Below are 23,982 nucleotides of genomic sequence, written 5' to 3' on the forward strand. Positions count from 1 at the left end.
TGACTGCTCACAACTGTGTGTAATTCCAGTTCAAAAGGGTCCAATGACCTCTCTTGGCCTCTGTGGACACTAGGCATGTACATGCTACATAGATATACATGTAGGCAAAATATCTATACACATAAAGCAAGTTAAAAAAAACCCTTCAAAACAAAATGCAACAGTGTCAGAACACTAGAGACATGAGAGAATTCTGAGTGTGAGAAAACACCAAAAAAACAAGAGTCATGCGACTCTTCTTTAAAACAGAGAAATGTTCTTGTAATGTGTTTTTGTGGCCCTCCAGGCGCAGCAGATAGTTTACTCTGCCAGTTGCTATTCATATGCTTCTATGGAAAAACATGTTTTTACCATGTGTGGCTTGGGGTTGTGATTTTACACATTACTCATGTGACTCTGCTTAACCCTCGGGGTATAAATTGTCTGATGCTCTGAATAAAGTTGGCTATTGCGCATGAGACTTAAGCCTGTCTCATTTTTAGGCCTTGTTCTCCATGTTCATTTGGCCTAGTAGAGCGGTGGTAAACAGCTCAGGATGTGGCGGAAGCTCTATTGCAGAAATGCACTTCATGTCAAATGTGCCACTGTGAACAGCACAGTATCGGAAAACCTTTTTTTCTCAGATGTCTTAGCATTATGTAAATTTTACATCACCAGGCCTGTGCAGTAAATGCCTTGACCTGCTGAGCCATTTCCAGGCGCCCCCCCCCCCGACCCTTTAATTATAGTTTCAAACAGTTATGAATCAGGAGTATATGTGTGTGCAAGTGCGTGTGTGGTCAGATGACAGCTTACAGGAGCTGAGGTTATGTCCTGTGTTCCAGAGACTGATCGTAACTCAATGGATGCCTTGGTGGTGACCAGTTTTCAGTAGGGTCCTAAACATTAACTTTCAAAATCCCCAGTCAGGACCGGTGGGTTCAAGGAAGTGCTTTTCTTTTCTTTTCTTTTCTTTTCTTTTCTTTTCTTTCTTTTTTTTTTTTTTTTTTTCGAGACAGGGTTTCTCTGTCTAGCCCTAGCTGTCCTGGAACTCATTCTGTAGACCAGGCTGGCCTCGAACTCAGAAATCTGCCTGCCTCTGCCTCCCGAGTGCTGGGATTAAAGGCATGCACCGCCACGCCCGGTCGGAAGTGCTTTTCTTTACCAAGCAAGGGTGGCCTTGTGGTTATGGTTTTTACTCTCCTCTTCTGATGAGGTTATGTGAGGCCCAAACTGCTTGTTAAGCGAATCCAGTTTTGAATCGCACAAAATGACTACATTTCTCCACTATTCTGCTTGAAAAACACAACTAACTGTTGGAGAAAGGCGGCTCCAGTGACTCCTCACAGTAAGGAAGATGGCCAGCTCATTTCTAAATGGAAACTCCCAAGTGCCACAACACATCAATCATCTGACATGTAATCTGACTTCCACTGAGCTGGAATGTACTTTAAATGTCAGGCCTTTGGATGAAGAATGTCAGTTTAGTGGGTTATGTGGCAGAGATGCCTGAATCTGGAGCCCTGTGAGAGTCGGACAAACAGCTTCTCTTCAAACAGCAGAGGGAAGAGTGAACAGAGGGTTAGAAGCGGAACGTCTTTTGCTTAAGCACATTTCCTAATGCTTCTGCCCTCATTACCACTGTACCTCATTAAAAAGACAAAACAGTGGTGTTCTCGAGAAAAAACGTCATCAGGCTGATATCTGAGAAAACTGGAGAAATGTTACATTATGGGTGGAGGAAAAAAAAATCCAGATTTTTAGCTTAAGAAATTGGAAACTTCAAGCACAGCTATTATTACTTTAAATTAAAAGATCTTGGCATGCATTCCAGGCTGGCCTCAGATTCGTGGTTCTCTTTCTTCAGCTAGGATTAGCCTCGGGCTACCGAACCTATTTTCTATAGAGAGGAGGCCAAGCTAGGCCTGATGGTGAGGCTTCTCACAATCCCAGTACTAGGGGGCACAGTGGCAGAGACAGGAAGATCACAAGTTCAAGGCTATCTCTGGTAGCTAATGAGGTCCAGGCCAGTTCAGGCTGTATGTTGACTCCATGTTCAGGAGGTGGGCTGGAGCGAGAATCCATTTCTCTTTCTACATTTTCTCCATTTTGCCGTCCTTCTACTCCCACATGCCCTCTGACCGAATTCCTGTGCCCATCCCGCAGGCATGAGACTCTTGCAGTTTATGAAAAGTGAGGCAATCAGTCGTTCTTTTTCCAACGGGAGAATCTTTTGTTCGGGTGGGGTCAGAAATTGCTGCCTGTTTCCAAACAGTCCTAAATCTGCAGGACTGGACTAAGGATCTGACCCTAACCTACTTTTTCAGAATGGCTGAAAGCGAGTTAACTAAGACTTCTGATGCTCCAGGCCACAAGCCAGCTGTGTGACCTTGGGCAGCAGGGTTACATCTTCCCCCAGCCAATGGCGATTAATGATCGTTAAAAATGATCTTAATACCTGTTCCTGAACACAATCGCTCGGCTCCGACAGTGTACACAGAGGGCTTTTAAAGCTCTCCCAAGTAATTCTTAAACCGCAGAACCCTTCGGAGAGCAAACATCCGGTACAGTGCGAGGACACCTGGGCTTCGCAAGTCTCCCCGTGGGAACCTGCGAGCTTCGCGCCGCTCTTCCGCCCACGCTCCGGGGAGCCTGGAAAACCGATCCTCTCCGGAGAGAGTCTGGAAAACTGGCTGAGACTCGAGGCGGGCAGCTTCCAAGAGTGGGTCAAGCTGCTGACGGCATTAAAGGACCCCATAGCGACTCACACCATTCCAACCCGAGCAGCCCCACCGACCCGCGTGGGGACCACCTCCTTAATAACCGGGACCCCGGACTTCACCCCTAGCCCCAGCCCCCACGTCCGTGTGCCCGCTCCTCCTCCACGTGACCCGGGCCGGAACCGTCACTTCCGGCGGCGGGGACAGCGCGCTTGCGCGCGGCGCCCGGCACTGCAAGCGGTTGGCACCGGCGCCGCGCCCCCCAACAGCCGCAAGAGGCGGGCGGCATCGGTGTGAGCCCGGCGCGGACGAGCTGCGGTCTCCAGGGCGCGCAGGCCGCGGGGCCTAGCGCCACGCCCCCCTCGGCCGGCCCCTCCCTCTTCCCGGGCAGCTCGCGCCCCGCGCGCCAGGCCCCGCCCCGGCCCCGCCCCGGCCCCGCCCTCCCCGCTGGCTCTGCGGGCGCCCGGCAGCTGCAGCGGGCGGCCGGGGCTGCGCGCTCGGGACGCGCGGAATGTGAGGCGCGGCGAGCCGCTGCGCACGGACGCTCGCGCGCGCGAAGGGCGGCGACCCCTCGAAGACAGTCGGCCGCGCCCGGCGCTCCGCTGCGCGACGCGCGGGTCCGGGCTCTCGCGCTCGCGCGCCCTAGTGCCCTCCTGGTGCCCTCCAGCGCGCCGGCGGGACCATGAAGAAGTTCTCTCGGATGCCCAAGTCGGAGGGCAGCGGCGGCGGCGGGTCGGCGGCTGGCGGGGCCGCGGGCGCCGGGCTCGGCGGCGGCTTCGCAAGCTCGTCCATGGGGGTCCGGGTGTTCGCCGTCGGCCGCTACCAGGTCACCCTGGAGGAGTCGCTGGCCGAAGGTACGGGCGCGGCGGGAGGCAGGTGAGGGAGGCTGGGGTGTGGCGGCGGCTGCGGGGCCGGCCCGGCGGCGGCTGGACAGTGGCTCCGGCGTGAAGCCGCTGGCAGCTCCGGTGTGGACACGGTTGCCTGCTTAGGAGTTTGAAATCATTCTCTGTTCTTCCTGGCGCGAGGAAAGAAATAGAAGACGTCCCAGTAAGTGATGTGGTGTCATGATTGGACCCGTGACTCATTAGAGGGTCAGATGGAGCAGTGCTGGGACACTGTCTGGCCGGTGTCCTGCGTTGCTTTTGGGTCTGAGCCTCCCGGACTTCCAGGGCGGTGGACTCCTCTGGGGTTTGTTTCTGCTAAAAACCAAACCAAAACAGGACTCCCAAACCACTGTATATGGCTATATGTGTGCAGATAATATGTCTGTCTGTCTGCCTTTCTCTCTCTCTCTCTCTCTCTCTCTCTCTCTCTCTCTCTCTCTCTCTCTCTCTCTCTCTCTCTCTCTCTCTCTCTCTCTCTCTCTCTCTCTCTCTGTGTGTGTGTGTGTGTGTGTATTGGCACGGTCTTCCAAGTTCAGTGGCTGCATAGGGGTGGTGTGTGGGAGTAAACTTGAAGCACGTTTATCTTCGTTGTTTAGAATCTTCTCCACACAAGGTCCTGTTTTTGTCCTCTCAGTGTCATTTTGTTAGTACTTTTAACAGGCAAAGTGGAACAGTTTAACTTTCCCATGTGAGGTATTGGTGGCTCTTTTATTGTCTGAAGGAGGTTATGACAGCGTGTAAAAGCATAGCTAGGAAAAACAAAGTTTGCTCCGTGTTAAAAAAAATTTCTTGATTTTAGTTTTGTATCTCTGGTGTGATTGGTTTGTAGAAAATACTTTCTGTTTTCTTACTGCATGCCTTGACCTCTGAAATTTTGAATGCGGAATATTAAGAAATATGTTGAAAAAAAGTCCCTGAGAAATAACCTCTTGTTGGTATGTAAGTGACTTTTAAAAATAAGCATAAGAAAACCAGAGACTGTAGGGAGCCGTCTTGAAATTCTGTGTTGACATGGTTTGAAAAACAAGGCAGCTTCCACTTGTAGTTTTGAAATTCCATGAACAATAGGAATCAGCACAAGAAAGAGCTGAGGCTTCTGTCTATAGAATAAAGGGGAAGCAGACTTGCATTATCAGGGGTGTGTGTCTTGGTTTTGTAGGCCATTGTTCATATTAACCCCCAGCCCCCTTTCTGAACTTCGGTGAAGTGGAGGGACAGATTGCCAGATTTTCAGAAGGGTTTCTGAGTGGTTTTGATAGATTCATCCCATTGCAAACTTTGCTAGCTATTGATTCCACAGGAATTTCAAGTGTGGACTAAGTTGGGTAGGTGTTAGCATTGGTGGCTGTCAACTCATGAGTATATGTCAGTTGTTCAGTAGTTCAGGGAAGTGTAGCTTGAATAGTGTTAGGCCTTCTCACTGAGTTTCAGGTCTCTTAGTATTAAGAAAAGTACTAACATTTCATCAGTAGACTGTAAATCTTAACATAGCCCTCACTCTGTTACCCCACACTCAGTAACAAAGCACTGTTAGAGTGTTCACTTGTGTGTGTGTGCGCGTGCGTGTGCACGTGCATGTGAGGACACACACAGGAAGGCAAGCCCGTCCCACCAGACTTAAGACAGAGTTATGCTAAAGTTACTAGTCAAGCCTTGAGTTTTCCATCCTCCTGCTTCAGCCTTCCAGTGCTGGGCTCATACGCAGGTTGTTATCAACATGCATGACTTTCGCTGACTTTTGCTTTAAGCGTTTCTGTTTGATATTTGTGGTGTGTACCCTGTGTGTGCATGCCTGTGGGTGCATGCATGTGTATACCTGTGTACACTTGTGTGCAGAGCAACGTTAAGTGTCTCCCTCACTTGCTTTCCACCTTAGTTTCTAAGACATTGCACTCAGAGCGCATACATTGGGCTAGGCTGCCTAGACTGGACAGCCTGTGGGTGCCAGGGATCCATCCACCTGTTCTCTTTCTCTGGTAGCATGGCGGGGGGGCAGAAGAAGGCCACAGTGCCTTGGAAACTGGGGATCCGAATTTAGGTCCTGATAATTGCTTGGCAAGCTCTTTACGTTTTGGTTTCTGCCTCATTAAAATTTATTTCATTAATTGCTGGGCGTGGTGGTGTTCTCCTTTAATACCAGGCAAGTGGATCTCTGTGGGTTCAAGGCCAGCCTGGTCTACATAATAAGTTCTAAGACAGCAGGGCTATAGAGAGAGACCACGTCTCAAAAACAAACAAACAAACAAACAAAAAACAACCGGAAAATAGGTACTTACTTGGCTTTAATGAGTGATCGGGTGGTAGGTGGAAGCAAAGGTTGAAGGAACTTTTATGAAAGATGGAATTTCCTGTGTTTACACCTTGGCTCCTGGGTCAGGTTTGAATATCCAGAAGGCAGGGAGGGCCCTGGGCTTCTTTCTGATGAGCTGGTCTTCCCTTTCTAGAGCACACAACTGAAAAGACCATTCACTTTATTTTTCGTCATTCTGCAGGTTAGGTGAGATGCTAGGCACAAGTCTGGTCCACATATAAATATGATTGATCAATAATTGACAGACTTGCTTGTCATTTGAGGTGAGTGTGTGTGAAGAGGCATGGCATTTGAGTGACCGCTTGTCTTTTCAGTATACTACTCTCTGTCTTACTCTGTCATTGACTGTGTTCTACAAGTTGGAATGAATACTGGCTTAGCAAATACTGAGTCACTGCTTCCAGGGGAAATGGCAGGGTTAGATACCACAGAGCCTTGCTTCGCAGCATCCTTGTCGGCTGATTTATATGTGTGCCTATCCTTTGTGTGTTTGTGTTTAAAGACACCTTGTTTAGTGTCTTGTTAGTGGTTCATTAGCATATCATATCTCTAGCTCAGGCCAAAATGAAGATCATCTCACAAGGTTTCTTTGTGGGAGAACCAGAACGTTTCTTGCACCTGTGTACTCTAGCTTGCGCCGTGCTCAGGAACCTTTTTAAACACAGAGATCACCAGTAAAAAGCAACTGAGAAGCAGATTACACTCTACACAGTCTGGAAAGGACCCTTGCTGACAATATGAGAGCTAAAGTAGGAACATGCAAGTCAAGAGATTCAGTTTTCCGCCCATTCGTTATATCTGCAAGTGACAATAAGTGCCAAGAATAGGGACTTGGGGAGTTTCAGCAAGTTGAAAAGGTGACAGAGTGCTGAAATGGTGACCAGCTCTTGTCATACACATGTGTGCATGGATTTGAGTAGTACCTTAGCTGCAACCAAAGCATTTTCAGGGGCACACTTCTGTGTGCACTAAACTGTTGGTGCAGTTCTCTCTGTGAAACCATATACATGCTTGAAAGTGCTTAATTCCCCCCCCCCCTTTCAGTTTCTACTGAAAGTTTTAGGACCGATACCATAGCGAGGCATTTTTTTTGTGTTTTCTCAAAAAGTGACTCAGTTTCAGGAGTTGAACTGATCCTGACTTAGAGCTTTTAAATGAGGCAGAGTCACCTGCCTGTCTTAGCGTGAAATGACATCCACTTGTCAAGCACAGATAACTCAGTACAGCCTTTCAGCTCTCATTAAGAGGGAGGGCTGGTTTGCTGTCCATCTGTCCATCCAAAGAAGGGTTTTGATGCTTGTGTAGGGGAGCAGGAAGAATGTTTGTTTGTTCGGTTCTGTTTGTTTGTTCGGTCTCCTGTAGCTCCCTCTGGCCTCACACTTGCTATGTAACTGAGTCCCAAAACTTGCCAGCTCTTCCCAAAGTGTGAGTGCTTGCCACACACCACTCTCAGGAAGTTGGTTCTTGTGGATGGTTATTTTTTCCGCCCACATATTTAGTGTAGAGAATGGCCTTAAAGGGGATGTCAGGAGTATAACATGGCTGATGGGCTGAGCCAATTAATCTTGAGGTTACCTGGGCCGAATAGGCATGGCACTGAGAGCATGGAGAGGGGAATCCCTACTGTATGGTTATGCTGCTCTCAGTAATTAGAGAATTACAGAATTCTGTAAACATAATGCCTTCTAAGCATTAGCTGTGTGGAGTGAGTGAATCTAAGCTGAATATTAGCTGCGCCTCATTGTTAATTTTATAGGAAAGTAGTAACATATTGTACACTTAATTTTGCAGTAAAGTCAGTAGGAAATGTTGAATTTGAGTATCTTACTGGAATAAATCATCTTTGGCTACCCAGAGACTTAAGTTAATGTTACCAGGAGAGGACAGGAAGGATAGAAGGGAGAGTTTCACAGAAATATCAGCGATTGTTGGGTTCCACGTTTGTATTAAGCGTGGCTCATATAACAAGTACAGCCATTCTCTAGCTCAGTAGGACCTGTAGTGTAATGCGGAAGACAAATGTTAAAGAAGTAGAGACCTCTTGGTTAATGTGGTTAAAAGTGAAGAGAAAGCATATGGCCTTAGAGAGAATGGTCGAGTCTAGGGAATGAAGAAGAGCCTTTCAACACTTTAGCAGAAGCCATAGGGCAGGGAGGAAGCATTAGTGAGTGAGAGGTGGAGAGAGGGCTGTTGTAGAGTAGGACGAGAAGGAGCAGGCCCTGGTGAGGAAGGCCTTCAGGAGCTGGAACGTGCTCAGAGCAGTGAACCATGGAGATGCTCTTGTTGAGCAGGGTCTTGCGGACCATGATGTTGGATCATGTTGAAGATAGCTCCGAGGTGGTGGTGATGGGCGAACTGGGGTACTGGGCTTTGCTCAGCAGGCTGAGCTTGGGTTTTATCTAAAATGTAACAGGAAGCTAATGAATAATTTAAAACGGTAACTGATTTTCTCTAGATAGAAAATGGTTGAGAAATGTGTAAAGTGAAATGACTAAAAATGAGAGAGTGGAGATTAAAACGTTTGTGTTTAAATGTAAGGGCCTTGGAGGGTCTGTTGAGGAGGTGAGAAGGGTCAACGTGGCTTGTATATACTATACTGTTTTCGGAAGGAGGTAGCATTTGCTAAGTACAGGACAGATTTGGGGAACTACCGAGCAGTTCTAGAGTTGTCGAGGTATCTGAGAAGACATGCCTAGTGGGACTTGGGTGTGTGGGACCTGATACCCTCACTGCAGTGCCTGGAGCCACGCGTTAGACAAGTATGGATTTGATGCCTGGAAACCTGGGCTGTTTCAAGAAGGGGCGGGGAGCTGTGCTTGCTTGATCTGTTTTTGGGCCTGGCCGTCGCAGCCCTCGGTACTCTGAGACCCACCTTCACGGTTTCACCCCTGGACTCTGCTCCAGCCTCAGTGTGCTGCTCTGCTTCCTGTGACTCTGTGACTTACATTTGGGTTTGCCTGTCACTTTACTTGGTGTAATCCCTGCTCGGAAGTAATGGTTATGGTAGCTGTGTCCTTTCTCTGGACACCTGTGGCCATTGGCTTTCATCTGTCGTATCACATTCAGTTTTTTGCTTTGAAATGTAATCATGTTAGCCCTTAAAAACACTACGATAGTTATTTATTGTTGGTCTCTTATCTCTCCTAGGAGATAGTAAACTTTGGGGAACTAGAAACTGTCTCTCTCTCTCTCTCTCTCTCTCTCTCTCTCTCTCTCTCTCTCTCTCTCTCTCTCTCTCTCTGAGTCAGGGTTTCTCTGTGTAGACCTAGCTATCCTGGAACTCACTCTGTAGACCATGCTAGCCTGGAACTCAGAGCTCTGCCTGCCTCTGCCTCCTGACTGCTGGAATCAAAGGCGTATGGCTAGAAAGAATCCTAATTGCTGCTGTATTTACAGTTTCCTGTACTCTTCCATGGTCATTCAACTGTGATGATGTTTGACTTTTAAAAATAAATGTATTTCATTTTATTCATGATTATTGTAGACTTGAGAGCGCTGGTGCATGCCACAGCACCCATATAGAGGTCAGAGTGGCAAACTTTTGGGAACTGGTTTTCTCTTTCTTCCATGGGACCTCGAAGACTCAGTTCTTGTGGGCAGGTGCTTTGACCCACTGAGGGAGCTCACAGCCCTGGATTCTGTTTCAAACCGCATGTTTTTAATATAATTGAAGACGTAATTTGTAAGTTGAAAAGTGCCAGTGAAGGGCTCTTTATTGGACTATCAAAATCTTTTACTCAGGCCCGGAGACTCTGCATTTATTTATTTATCTATCTATTTATTTATTTAAACTTTTGTGAAGGCAAGCTAATTCTGAGTGTCATCTCACTGAATCACTCTAACGTCAAGACCAGCTGGGGATCTGTGCATAGTCCCCTCATCCTGCCGACATAGCTTGCTTTATTCTGAAGAGGTGGCTTCTGAGAAAGAAAAGCACAGAAAATGAAAGCAGAGAAAGGCACACCCTGTGCGCCTGTGAGATCGTTTTACCATGTGCCTGTGAGTGCAGAGGAGGAGGCGAGGTCTTCAGGTTCCCAGGTCCTTGGCTGCTGTCCTCTCCTGCATACCCAGTGCTTATAATTGTTCTTTCTGTGATGAGTTAGATTCTTAGGAAACATTCCCTCACTGAAACATAGATTCAGTGTATGAGAAGACTGAAAATGGGATCATATGACATACCCAGCAGCGCACAGTCAGCTAGAGGCCGGTCAGTGTGAGCAGAGCTCAGAGTCAAGCTTAGTTTTAAACTTTTTTAGTGAAAGCCTGTCCTAGCCTTGTGACAGTTTGCTCTCAGAACAGCCCCACACTTCTCTGACATTGGTTGCCACATTGAATCCCCCGGCATCTTTATCTCAGGCCACCTAGTCTCTAGAACTGTGAGAAATGAATGTTTTGTTTATCCCAGCTTCTTAAACTGTGGGTCACCACCCCATGGCTTATGTAACAGTGCATGTGGGTGTGTGTGGGAGTGAAGAATTTTGGCAACAGTAAAAGGTTTCTGAATGACCAAAGACTAAAAATTAATTGAGAATCAAGGTGTAAAGCCTCCCATGTACTCCGGAGGCCTCTGTTGCTGTGGCCGCCTCCTCTGCAGTCTGGGATCCGAGCACAGAGCATGCACACCTTGCCTAGCGCATGCTGTTCTGCCATGCACCACCACCAGACACCGCCTGCAACCTCTGGGCTCCAGTGGAGAGACGATGTTAGGAGTTGCAGTGCTTTTACTGAACACACTTCTCTGCTTTGCTGGAAACACAGTGCTTTAATTACAGAAAAACAAAGGTGTAGGATTTTCCTGTTGCCATTCCTCATATCAAATTAGTTTATACTTGGGTTGTATTACATTACATTAGAATGTTTAAAAGTTATCATTTGAATTGTTGGTTTGATTTTTGCTTAAAAAAAATTGTTTAATGAATTTTGACTTGAGTCTATGGCAGACTTTCTGACAATTTCTGAATTGGCCCCAAACTCATGTTTGCCATTTTGTACTGCGTATTATATGAGACAGTGTTCTCATCGTCAACAACTATAAAGTGGAAATATCAATCAGCGGACAAACATTGAAAATACTTTGTGTTCTGAAGAATCAAATATTTAGCCAAGATCTGATTCCTTATATATAAGCAAATGAGGACACTCACCGCTTTAGTACATACATTTGCTTTTATTTTAATAAATGGGAAGCTGTGTGCGCCAAAGATTCCTTTACATTTCTGTACAATTGGATGTTACTGAAGCGTGATTGGAGTGTCTGTTTTGCATACTGAGTACCTTTCTTAGGCAGAAGAGGCTTATGGGTGGACAAAGGTTAAGAAGCCCTGGTTGGTCCATCACCCAGCCTGTGGTATGTTGATATAATTGGCAGGAGAGACCAAGACATTTCCGTTTTATTTATCTTGTATTGTTACATTTGCCTGGAGTGCGGATACCTGTTGTGGTGTCCCCTGCCCCTTGTTGAAATTGGGTATTGTAGGAGGCATTTATTAATACAGTTTCTTACAGCAAATCTTTTGTTTGCTCCTGAAACCTGTTTCAACCTATGGCCCTAGGTGTGGCATCTGTTTCTCATCTGTTCCTCAATTTTGTTCTGTTTTAATAAAAGTTTTTTGTTATTTTAAAATGTAGCTCATTTAGGATTTGGCTTGTCCTCTGTTACCTTTACATTGTTGTACTCACAGTAGGCATTCAGTGTGTTTGTGAAAAGTGAGTCTTTGACTTCCACATGACCAGAGGTCTAGTAAACGCTACCGTGAGCAGACACACTCACTGGCATTGGATATGACTGCCTGTCCCTGCTGGTTTGCAGTGACGGTTGTTCCCCTGCTCCCTTACTCCATTCCTTCACACTGCCCCTGAGCCCCAGCCCCCAGCCCCCAGCCCTACTTTTATGTCCTTTGGTAGAAACGGAAATGGGAAGGGACTGGAAGGAGGTACTTTGTAACAGTGTAGGTATAGTATTAACTAGGTGGACAGAAGCACTGCATGAGATTGGGTTTTGAATTTTGGGCTTTTTTTTTTTTTTTTTTTCTGTTTACACGTCTAGTTAATTTTTGTTTAAGTTTTCTTAACTTTTATTTAGGTGTGGCTTTCAAAATGTTCTTGCTTGAGGCCCCTTGACTGGTATCACCGTACTAAAGGAAGTCATTACTGCTGTATATTAGGAGCTGGGTGGTTCTAACTGGGTGGTGTGTAATTCTTCTTATGGTAGAATCCTTTTGGAGACAGGTCAGTTGCATGTGGCCATCACTTGGGTGGGGTGGGTGGGTGGGTGGGGTAGCACCTAGGTTTCATTGGATGGGTGGCTGAGAGGATAAGAGGTCAGGAGGGAGGGGAACATCTTTTGAGGCTCTCCTCTAGCTTTGGGACTCCTAATTGGAGCAGGCCACATTGGAATTACTTAGTTCTATCTTATCACCTTAGATCTTGACTTTTCTTTCAGATTAGGACATTTGTAATCTTAGCACCAGGTCAAAGAGAACAGCCATGGTGTATACCGTTTTGTTCATAGCACATAGCACATCATCGTTATCTTGACATTCTTCTATACCTGATTTCTAAGAGTAAAAGAGTTCTTACACCCCCCTTCCCTGCCTAAATGCTAAGTTACTTGTTTTCCCAGGGGCTTGTTGGCTGGAGCGTTGTTAGGACTGGCTTGGACTTTTACACACTTAACTGTCTTCTTGTGAATGAGATTATCAGTAGGCTAGATTTTACTGTTCACTCTGGAATCATTAAGATATTTATACTAAAATCATTAAGCAAAATAGTGAAACATTTCACAACTGAATCCTGTGAAGTGTTTCCCTAGGAAGTGTGGTCTTAGCAGTGGCTCACTTTCATTCTGTGGCCTGCCTCATAGACGACTGCTGGATGCTAGTTAGTGTTCTATCCTCGGTGTCAGGAAAGTGATGGTACAGGTTAGGTTGCATACTTTTTGTTTTTCTGTTTTTTTCAGAATTAGGGTAAATACATGTTTTGAGCTGTGCGTAACCTTTTGACGATGTCTTCTCTGATGACTAACAACTTTATAAGATACCTAATTGCAGTAATGTGGATATCAAAGATTTGTGATCTATCTATCTATATATGGTGGATCAACATTAGGAGTATAGTAAGTTCTGAATCTCATTAGTACAGTGCTATGGTTAATTGATCCAACCTGCCCAGTTCAAATCTTCACAAATAATCAAGTGGACTGATAAGTATTTGGCATTAAAAAAAAAAACCCTTTTATCAAAATATTATTTATATATTCCAAGTGAAAAACTTCAGAATCTCAACCCAAACGAGTGTTTTTAATTTCTAATCTAGTAAAGGCAGTGCTACAGTTTCATTTTTGTGCTGACTCTTCATGGGAAGGCTGTAAAGAGAAGAGGGGGGACCTTGGGCTCATGGTATCAGGCAGACCGTTAGATAGCCTGTGGCCCCTGACTTTGTTTCTGGGCTGGTGAGGTGGAGCTGTTCATCTCAGAGACACAGAAGGGTGTGGGACCTCAGGCACAACCCCAGTGCTCACTTCTTCTTTAGACAGGCCTGGCTCCTAGTACATCACCTCCCAAGAACTTGTTGAATTAGTGACTATAATTCAGTGTATTAACCCATGGGTGTCATCAGAGCCCGTGATTCAGTCACTCCTCAGTGATTTCCAGCTGGGTCAAACCTTCAACATGAGTCCTTTTCTTTCTCTTCATTTCTTTTCTCTTTTAAAAGTACTTCTTATTCATACTCGAACAATTATTATTTTTTTTATTATCTTATTTCAAGGGTAGATTTTGAATCTATGCAAGTAACCTAGATGTGGTAGCTCATGGGGGCCTAGACTTAAGAGGGTGGTGCAGGAGTATTGCTCAGAATTTTATTATGAGATCCTGTCTTTAAAAAAAAAAAAAAAAAAAAACAAAGCAGAAGACAACCCTCCCAGGTCTGGATTTTCTTTCTCTCTTTTTTTAAAGATTTACTTATTCATGTATTTTGATATGTGAGTGCTCTGTCTTCAGACACACCAGAAGAGGGAATCAGAGATTCCATTACAGATGGCTGTGAGCCACCATGTGGTAGCTGAATTGAACTCAGGGCCTCAATCAGTGCTCTTAACCACTGAGCCATCTCTCCAGGGTTCTATTTATTTATTTATTTATTTATTTACTATGTATTTGTGATAGTTTGATCCAAAGAAGATGTAGGAAACACATTTATGAAATTTTTTTCATTGTTCAAAATCAGATTTTTATGAATCTCATGAATTTGTAGAACAAGACACAAACAGTGTTTTTGCATCCCAGTACTGCTGTTTGCTGGAAAGCTACAGGCATCTCAGAAAGTTAATGTTGCTGTGACAGGTGGCCCAAGAGGACAATTTAACAGAGACTTGTCTTAGCCATGGCTTCTGGGACAACACGGAGACAGAGTAGCAAGGAGTGTGCGTTGCAGCAGAGTGGCTCACCTCATGCTGCACAGAGCCAGAGAGAAGGGGAGAGCACAATAGGGATGACTGTCAAATCATACCCTCATAGACCCGTCCCTCCCTGCCCTAAAACGTCCACACCTCTGAATGCTGCTAACAGCTAAGGACTGAGTACAAAACTTACCCATTTGAGTGCATCTCATAGTCAGATTGTAAGAGCCACAGTGGATGATGTGAAGTCAGGTCTATTGATTTTCACCTTTTGGAAAACTAGAGATAAGATTCGTGTCTGGTGTATAAAATCCAGAATTAACGATAACACATCAGTCTCCTTTTGAAAATGATCTAAACATTGTATTGAATAGAATTAGTATTGTCGGACTGACAGTCTTTAGAAAATGCTAGCGCTCCATCAGATTTTCATAATTGAACTGCTTGTTTAATTTTAGTTCCCTCATTTTTAACTACGGGAAGGGAAGTAGGTGATGGAGCCCAGAGTCACAGTGCTGGTGTTGGTTAGAGGGTAGTGCGACCTTAGGACCCATGGCTCTACCCTAGCACTTCCTCTAATGTGTATGCCTCGCATAGGCCCTGTGTACTTGCTTGTTAGTGTCAGGAGACTGGAGGACTTCGGTGCCCCCGAAAGACAGCTAGAGCTTTTAATGGTGGAGGAGTATGGGGAGGGGCAGTGCTCCTAAACATTTTCATCTTGAGTTTCAGAGTTAAAGCTTGTTTATTCTTTTTGAAGATCATCAATCAGATGCTACAGCTTTTGAGGCAGACTGATTAATTCTGAAAGTTTAAAATGAGTTTACAATTCCAGTGGGTCAGAGGTCCATAGTGGCAGGGAAGGTGTAGCAGCTGGAGAAGGATGCTGAGAGATCACATCTCAGCTTCCTTAGGAAGCAGGATGGGGGAAGGTAGAGGGAAAAGGGCCCAGTGAATGGAACACACAGAAACTCTCACCCCTGACATCCCATTAATGTACTTTTCCCAAACAGGCTCCATGACTTGAAATTCCATAACCTTTCCAAACAGCACCAACAGCTAGGAACCAAGGGGTCAAACACATCAGCCTCTGGGGGACAGTTCTCATTCAAACCACCACACCCAGCTTTTTTGAATTAATCTGTAATTCTTCTGCTAGAGAAGTTCTGCCCTACATGAGATAATGTGTACGTGCTCTTCATGGTATGCCATGTAGAACTGCACCAGTTTTGTGAGCTGAACCCAGCAAGGCAGCGCCTAGCAGTGCTTGTAGGGCTGGAAAGGGTGAGCAGAGTCCGTCCGTCCTAAATGGAAGCCCTGACCCTCCCTTCAGCCACTGAGAAGCACTGGTCTGTCTAGGAATCTGAGTAGTCTGGACACTTCCTAGAAGAAGAAGCAGATAGCATTCGTCCCTTCGTGCCTGGCTTTCTTAGTGTCATCTCTTCAGGACTAGTCCCTGATATAGTTTGCCTCAGAATTTCCTTCTTTGATCCCTTTTTTTAAAGGTAGAGAACCAGCTTGCCTAAGCCTCTCAAGGGTCACTGGCCTGCGCTTTCAAACCCAGCTCCCCATCCTTAAAGTCCGATGCTGCTCCATGTTCATTTTTGTCACATTTGCATGTCTGTACACCTGTTCACGGACATTTGGGTTTTTTCTACCTTAGGCTGCAATTGCTGTGTACATATGTTGCTATGTATATATGCATGTATGTATGCACACATGCAGGCACGCATGAATCCCTCGTTGTACAACTTTTTGTTATCTATTCTGTGCCTAGTTTTTGGAGGCTTCCATTCTGCTTCTCATAGTGTTTGTACTGTTTACAGTCCCAGCAGTGCACACTGATCCCAGCTTTCCAGTCTCCTCGTCTCTCCAGTACTCGGCCACGTTCTGTGATTTCTGTGAGCGTACCCTAATGATGTGTCATGCTTTCATGCACATGTTCCTAACCATTTGTGATTTTGAGCTTCTTTTCATTACCTAACTGGTTATGTGTTTCATATCATTAAAAGACATAATAAATGTGGCTTGCTTTTGCTGTGTAATGGTGAATAACTGAGAAAAAGCCTTCGGAATCCTGCCTTTTGGAATACCATTTTTATTTGAAGGCATGGCTGACAAATTGATTATGCATTTAGATCTGGGTTCTGGCAGCCAGTTCTCTCAAGTGCTGGAGTGAGTGTCATTTAGGGAAAACAACTGACAGGTGTTATTAATGTTGGAATTTGAACTTTCAAAAAACAATTATAACCTTGGAGAACGTCTATCTGCCATTATAACGTTGACAGCCTCATTACTATAACGGCTGAGGAGACAGGTGATATTAACAAATGCAATTTAAAAAATTGTATAACGGAACAGCTGTATAGCTTGAGCTGTATTTTCCAGCACATCATTTACAAAGCACACGATTAACACAAGGATATTAAATATAACAGTACAAAAAGTCAATGATAAGGTTTCAGATGCCATATTGCAACTGGTCTTTAAGAAACAAATTGTTAGTGTTTTACCTGAGTAGGACAGAATAATATATATATAATTTTCTAAGAAGATTATTAAAAGTAGCCTTTATCTACATCTATGTGAAACTGAATTTTCATTATATACTTCATGCAGCCAAAATAATATTACAGATTTACATATATAGACCTAGCACTAGTAAGAATCTTTTTCTTTTTTAAAATTATTTTATTAGATATTTTCTTCATTTACATTTCAAATGCTATCCCGAATGTCCCCTATACCCTCCCCCCAAGAATCTTTTTCTATACTGTATGGTAAAGCTGTCCTGGGTTAGGAGCTAGTAGTCACAGGTGTCTGCTGGCTAGTTTGGTCTAATACATATGGCATGCATAAAATACAAGATTTTAAAGCTTTATTATGAAAAATGTAAAAGATATATATATATATATATAATATTTATAAATATCCATAAATATATATTCATATTAAATATATGTATGTGTGTGTGCTGGTGCCTGGGATTGAACTCAGGGTCTTACATATACTATATGTACTCTGTTCCACACACCTAGCTCCTGATAGTTTTGTAATATTGGTTATATATTGAAAGAAGATTATTTTATATATGTTCAGTCAAATGAAATATATTATTAAAATTTATGTTACTGTCAGAAAATTTAAAATTATATATGATTTACATTGTATTAGATCTGTGTTGTTTATGGCTGAGCTATTATGTATTGTTGGTTGTATGGACTATACACTTTGCAAATGATACTGCCTGTTTAGGGCTCACAAATATCTGCCTCTGGTTGTTGTTGTTGTTGTTTTGGTTAGAGGATTTTAATAGTTTGTTCTTTCTTTATTTATGTTTTATTTTTATGTTCTTAAACTGGCATGGGACCAAAGAAACCTTCTTTCCTTTATTTAATTCCTTTAGGTAATTTGTTGCAGCAACAGACAGGTGACTGACTCAGTCCATTAATTCTAAAAATGACTATTCTACTGTAGGAAAGAAAATGCAGGTAAGCGCAGAGAGCGTATTTTATGTGGGAGTGGAGGGAAGTTGAACTATCTGTCTGCATTCAGGCTTGGTGAATGAGCATTGTGAGGAGGGCTTCTGTCTGAGGAGCTGGCTGCTGGAGCTGTGTTGTTTTCTCACGGTAGCTTGGCTGCTCCAGCCTTTGATACAGTGTTTCTCAAACCCACTGCTGGACAGCTGACCTGGGTTTGTTAAGCTGCTGTTCCCTCAAGGGGCCTGAGGCCTGCCTTCCTAGCAAGGGTGAGGTGATGTCACAGCTTCTGTTATCACAGACCACCTTGTCTTGTGAATCCACGAGGGTCACTGTGAACACCCACTTTGTTATGGCAGGAATCATCAGTAGACAGACAGGGTCTCATTGTGCAGAACTCAGAGACCTCTGCCTGCCTCTTGTTCCTGATTGTTCCTGTTGTGTGAGAACCATAACCAGCAACTCCCAGCAACTCAGTCTTCAGGTTCATCTTCAATCTCAAGAATCGTAATTCTGTGTTGAGGGGAAGACTTTAGGTCTATTAAGGATTCTAGGTATTTCTTCAATGTTGGGAGTTTAACTGATAATACATGAATACTATGTAAATGTGGAAATCGTTGTTCACATTATCGAGTGAATAATCTCTTTCTCTCTTCTCTTCCCCCCAGTGTGTGTCGGGGTGGTAGCAGCAGGGTCCCACGCTTTAGCTTAGGCTGCTCTGGGACGTCATGTGTGAGTCCAGGCGTGCCGAGATCCCTGGTGTGAGCCACAGACTCAGCTTGCCTCTCTCCTTTTAAAGTTCATTCAGTGAAGTTTTCTTCAGTTAGGTCCTGAAACTCCATAAGCTTAATAGCATATGCTCATCTTGTGAGTGAAGTAACCTTTCATCATTATAAAAATCATGTTGATTATTCTGATCTTTGAGATATCATAATTTGCCCTCGGTTGGTTCTGTAGACTTACTTTAAGGCCTGAGAATCAAAGATAAAATAAAAGTCCCTATCTAGGAATGTCTTGTGTGGATGTTTTTAATGGATTAATTTCTCTAACTAAAGGTGACTCTTGTTAGTAGAGAAATATTTTAAGTCACAAAATGTGAAATCATATCATTTGGTGGAAGGGGACAAAGGACAATGGGTGCCTTCTAGAAACCCAGCCTGCTTCAGTCTCTCAGCTTTAATATATGGACTCTTTAATGTCACAGGAGATGGCTCAGGAAGTAACTTCTAGATTATAGGAATAACTTTTTCAACTTAGTTTTATTTTCTTTGTCACATGTTACCTTCCTGTCCTCTCTTACCCCAGACTCTGGCCACCATTCTTTTAGTCTCTGAATTGGACTCTGGTAGGAGGTTTCAATAATTGAAACTCTGCAGTATTTGTCTGCCTGTGGTGGGCTTCTTTCACTTGATTGTGTTAAGACACATGGAAGGTTAAAACAGAACAACTAAGCCATGGTACTCAGAGAAAGAGCACAAGAGAGTGGACAAAGCAAAGTGAGTGGGCCTCAGCAGAGCCGAGGCCTTGTGAAAGCGGTGCCGGTGCTTGCAGGAAGGTAGGAAGGAGGGGAGGACCAGGGGTTGAAGGTCGCTGCAGCTACATAGACACTGCGTCAGACTTAGAGATCCACCTCTTCCTTCTGTCTGAGTGCTGGCATTAAAGGTGTGTGCCACCTCACAGGTTATGGGAATAGTTTATAAATGTTGGTAGCCGTAGAAACTTATACCAGTGATGAAAATGACTTGCTTTATTTCCTTTCTTGATTACTTTCTATATCATAAAATAAGTTGTTTGATTCTGGAAATAATTTGCAAAATCTGACCATGTTCCTTCTCAAGGGTGACTAAACCTGCCACTTAAGAAGTTTTAGGGAAGTCACAGTGAATTCTCTTGCCCAGAAACCTTCACAGAATTTCACTGGACTTATTATCTGAAAGCGTATGTGACTAATTGGTCTTTTAGGTAAAATGCCTGCCTTAAGCCAACCACACATCGTTAAGGTCCATGTCACTAAGTTGAGTGATAATTTATGCTTGAGTACTCAGTGCTTTGATGACATCCTACCCTCTGCTTGTGACATGACACTTGGCTCTGTCCCACATGTTAATTGTTGAATTTTATTTTATTTTAGAAGTGCTGGGACTCAAATCCAGCATACACGTGTTAGGCAACGAGTGCACTTCCCAGCTGTACCCTAGTCCTGTCTGAAAGTTTAACTAAATCTAATCAGAATGTTTCTAAATACTATGCTCACACAGATAAGAGATGTCAGTGGTATTATCACGGCTTTATGCTGGAACATTTGCAGAAATCTAGTTGCCTAGAGAATTTCCCCATCCACTGTGACCCCCAGTCCTCCCATCCACCCAGAAGTTGCTCTATTGCTCTTGGCCTACTCGGGAAGATTGTCAGCCTAGCAGGGTCACACTGTTGCTGCCTGCCTCTCCCAGCAGCCCTCAAATGTTAGTAGCATCTCAGGTGGAGGCAGGCTCTCTTGCTCCCCTCTCCTCTCTGTACAATAGTGTTGTCTGGCTTGAGTGTCGCCTTCCTGCTCCTGTTGTGACAACTGCAGCGAGTTCAGAACACAGCTCCACACTGTGTCTGGAAGACAGCTTTCCTAAGATATCCTCCACCTTGGCTCCTATGGTCTTCCTGCCCCCTCTCCCACAGTGATCCTAGCTTTGGGATGAAGAATATGATAACAGATGGCCCAGTTAGGGCTGAGCACTCTGCAGTCTTTCATCCTCTGCATGCTGACCTGCTGGGAGTCTCTGCTGATTGCCATCTCCTGAGTGAAGAAACTTCTCGGATGAGAGATGAATGGGCAAGGTACTGATGTGGGGGTACAGCCATAAGTTAGGAGTGAAATGCTGTGTCAGCTTAACAGAATGATGATAGCAGATGCCCTGAGGCCCATGGCCTAACTAGCCATGGCTCATTAATAGAATGGGTTCTAGCTTCCAGAGTGGGCCTTAAATCCAGTCAGAAAGTGGTTAGTTACTCCTGGAAGATAGCCAAGGCCAAAGGACTGGTGAGAAGCTGGAAATGTGATGGAAGGAAACAGGGAAAATGGATATACTTGTTGGATACCTTTCAGAAACCTACCCCATCTTCTTTTCCTCTTTTTTTCTGTGCTGGACTGGATTCCAGAGCTTTGTACACGGTCGTTAAAAAGCAGTTGAAGGCCGGGCGTGGTGGTGCGTGCCTTTAATCTCAGCACTCGGGAGGCAGAGGCAGGCTGATTTCTGAGTTCGAGGGCAGCCTGATCTACAAAGTGAGTTCCAGGACAGCCAGGGCGACACAGAGAAACCCTGTCTCAAAAAACAAAAATCAAACAACAACAACAACAACAACAAAGAGTTGAAGAGAGGGTTTAAGGAAGGGGAGAAATATGTGGAACTGGAGTGTTAAAAAGGCAGTTGGTTACATATTCCAATCTGTTTCTATATGAGCTAGTATCTCCTTTTGAGATTGTGTTTTAATCACAGCGTTTCTGCCTTCTCTCCCTCCAGAACCTCCCATACGCCCCTGCTCACTTCCCTTAAGCCTCATGGCCTCTTTCATCAGTCAGCTTTTTGATTCATTAAAATTCATGATTTAAACACTGTTGTAATATTTTAGTAATGGATTATTTGCATAATGTCTGTAGCCATTTATAGTCCTCATGATTATCTAAACAATGGTGCCTTTGATGTCCCAGGCTGTGCTTCCCTCCAGTGTCTGATGCGCATATAACTATTGTCATTGGGAGAGCTTTTCACGTTGATTGTAATGTTGAATGTGTATTGTTTAATATACACGGTCTAGCTCAGTATGACTGGCTTTTAACAAAAGAGAACATTTAGCATTTTAAAGAATTTTAAAAAATATTATGTTATTACTACTTATTTTTAGGTATGTGTAGTGTATGCACACATGTGGAGGCCAGAGAGGGCACTGGATTTCCTGGGACTGGAGTTAGAAGCCCCTCGTAGATGCTGGGAACCAAGCCTGTTCCTTTGTAAGAGTAGGAAGCTGCTGAGCCATCTCTCGAGCCACAGTGTCTGGCTTTTCTGTCAAGAGTGCGGCTCTTTTGTAAGGCAGAGCCCAGGCTGTACAGAAGCGTTTGACCAGCTCTACCCAGACGATGCTGTGCTTTGATCTCACTGGTAAGCCACAAGTATGCTATCCAAGAGAGTACCAAAATAACGTTTCTTAGCCAAGTTCCCAAACAGCTCAGCCGTAGTGACAGACTTTTTGCTTGTTAACCCAGGTCAGACACAGACTTCTTCATTGATGTGTTCCCATTGTCCATGTTGTTGGAAAGCAGTGGTGATGTGGGATGGGTTTCCATCCCCAGTGGGGAGAGGACACATTGAGTCTGGAATACTAAGCATAGGGACTTGGGAGCAAATGTGCTGCACTCTGCCTGACAGATCTGATAAATAGCAACTAGACAAGCTTTCTTTGTAAGGGAAGAATTCTACAGATTGCTCCTTGGGTTTGAAAGTCTTGTTTGTTTTCAGTAACTCAAGGTAAAAGTATTTGAAACACTGTAGCGTGTGCTTTTCTTTGGGCTAACACAGAATGGGCAAATATGTATATGTTTCCTGAGCCAAGGTTTTGGTATCAGGCCTGCAGTGTAGCAGATAGAGGCCCTCTGCTGATGCTTTGGCTCCAGTTGAGATTTTCCTTGGTATCCTTTTCTGAAGTAATTACAGAAGGCACTGTTTCCTTGGCACGCTTGAGATTGTTGAAGTGCCAGAGAAAGCACTGGCGTGTTAGGGCCAGAGCCGTGATAAAGGGGAGTTCACATATCCTGCTCACTGTGATCTGGGTCTTCTCCCATATGAAAAAAAAGGGGGGGATTTTCATTGGGGTGGATGTGAAATTACCACACACTCTGGCTTCCTGGTGGATAGTCAGGAGATATGTTAATGCTTTCTGTATGCTAGCCTTCTTAGTCTAGCTTGTGTATTTAACTACCTCAGTACTTGGTGACTGGGGTGTAGTTGTATGGAAGTTATTTAATGTCAGGTTAGCTCAGTTTCCAGGTATTCTAAATGAGTTTTGCTTCCTGGGACCAAGTCATGTTAATGCTTTGTGTTGGAATGGCTTATACTCTGCAGTACAGCTACAGTTCTGAAGCAGGACTGGGTGTTTAACTCACTGGCACATCACTTTTTAGAAAAGCACGCGTGAAGCCATCACTTCAGTTCCCAGTACTACAGAAAACAAGAGCAGAAGAGGGAAACATTAAAATAGCTATTTTTGCATAGTGAAAATAGAACTTTTATTATGAGTTAAACATTTAAAATAAAAAACAGCAAGGTTAACCATAAAGTTCAGATTTGAATGACATTATTCCTGTACAACAAATATCTAAATGTAAATCCTAAATTATATTTTATTTCATATAAGGGTTTGGAGGGTGAATATATAACAAAACTTTAATATATAATGTCAAATCTTTTTTTTTTTTTCTGCGAAGAATTTCCATTTATCCATTAAGGGAAGTCCAAAATACTTTAAGGTAGAAATATACATTTTGTAATGCTAATTAACTGATTTTTCTTTACCTTGTACTGATACTTTACCAGTCTGTTTATTCCTCTGCAAATTCTCCATATGATGGGTCAGTTCACAAACATAAGTCCTGAGAATTTATAACTGTAGAGTCCTGGCTCTCTTGCTTTTGGTACAGGTATGATACCAAACTATGTCTAATACTATTTATTTATTTATTTATTTAGTCATAATTTTTTATTGGATATTTTCTTTATTTACATTTCAAATATTATCCCCTTTCCCGGTTTCCCCTCTGGAACTCTCCCCTAACCCCTGCTTCTATGAGGGTGCTATTAAACGTGAAAAAACTTGATCTTCTCACCACATCGACTGACCTCTTAGTTGCAAGGAAAGCCCATTTTTAAAGCATCTGAGTAAGAAACTAGAACATCCTCTTTTACCTGTTTTTAGACTGTCATGCTGTATAAGGTGTGTGTGTATGTTCATATGGTTGTTATAGGTAACAAAGTGAGGTTTTCCTTATGAAATACCAGTGTCTTACTGACACCTCCTCCTCAGAGTCTTTATCAGTTATTTTCAGAACTTTCTCTTAATAAGGAAGTAACTTTCCAGTTTGTTTCTTGGTTCTCCCACCAGTGTTCCCTGGCTGTCATTCCCACCAGTGCTCCCTGGCTGTCATTCTCAACAGTGCTTCCTGGCTGTCATT

At 44.0% G+C, this 23,982-nt stretch overlaps 2 protein-coding genes across 3 annotated transcripts in view; one reads left to right on the top strand and one right to left on the bottom strand.

The window, feature by feature from the left end:
- Positions 1–1,456: 1,456 nt before the first annotated feature.
- LOC110330271 lies at positions 1,457–2,819 on the bottom strand. Its single transcript, XM_021210288.2, has one exon. It carries the CDS (start codon positions 2,735–2,737, stop codon positions 2,327–2,329), a length of 411 nt encoding a protein of 136 aa, XP_021065947.1. The 5' UTR covers positions 2,738–2,819; the 3' UTR covers positions 1,457–2,326.
- A 289-nt stretch (positions 2,820–3,108) lies between these two features.
- The window catches only part of Bmp2k (BMP2 inducible kinase), a 104,679-nt gene continuing 83,805 nt past the window's right edge, over positions 3,109–23,982 (top strand). For both annotated transcript variants that reach the window (XM_021210741.2, XM_029545532.1), the window contains exon 1: positions 3,109–3,553. In XM_021210741.2, coding sequence (XP_021066400.1) covers positions 3,382–3,553 — 172 coding nt within the window. In that variant the 5' untranslated portion in view covers positions 3,109–3,381. The remainder of the gene's footprint in view (positions 3,554–23,982) is intronic.

This window comes from Mus pahari, chromosome 13, assembly GCF_900095145.1.
Source record: "Mus pahari chromosome 13, PAHARI_EIJ_v1.1, whole genome shotgun sequence".
In the NCBI taxonomy this organism is placed as follows: domain Eukaryota; kingdom Metazoa; phylum Chordata; class Mammalia; order Rodentia; family Muridae; genus Mus; species Mus pahari.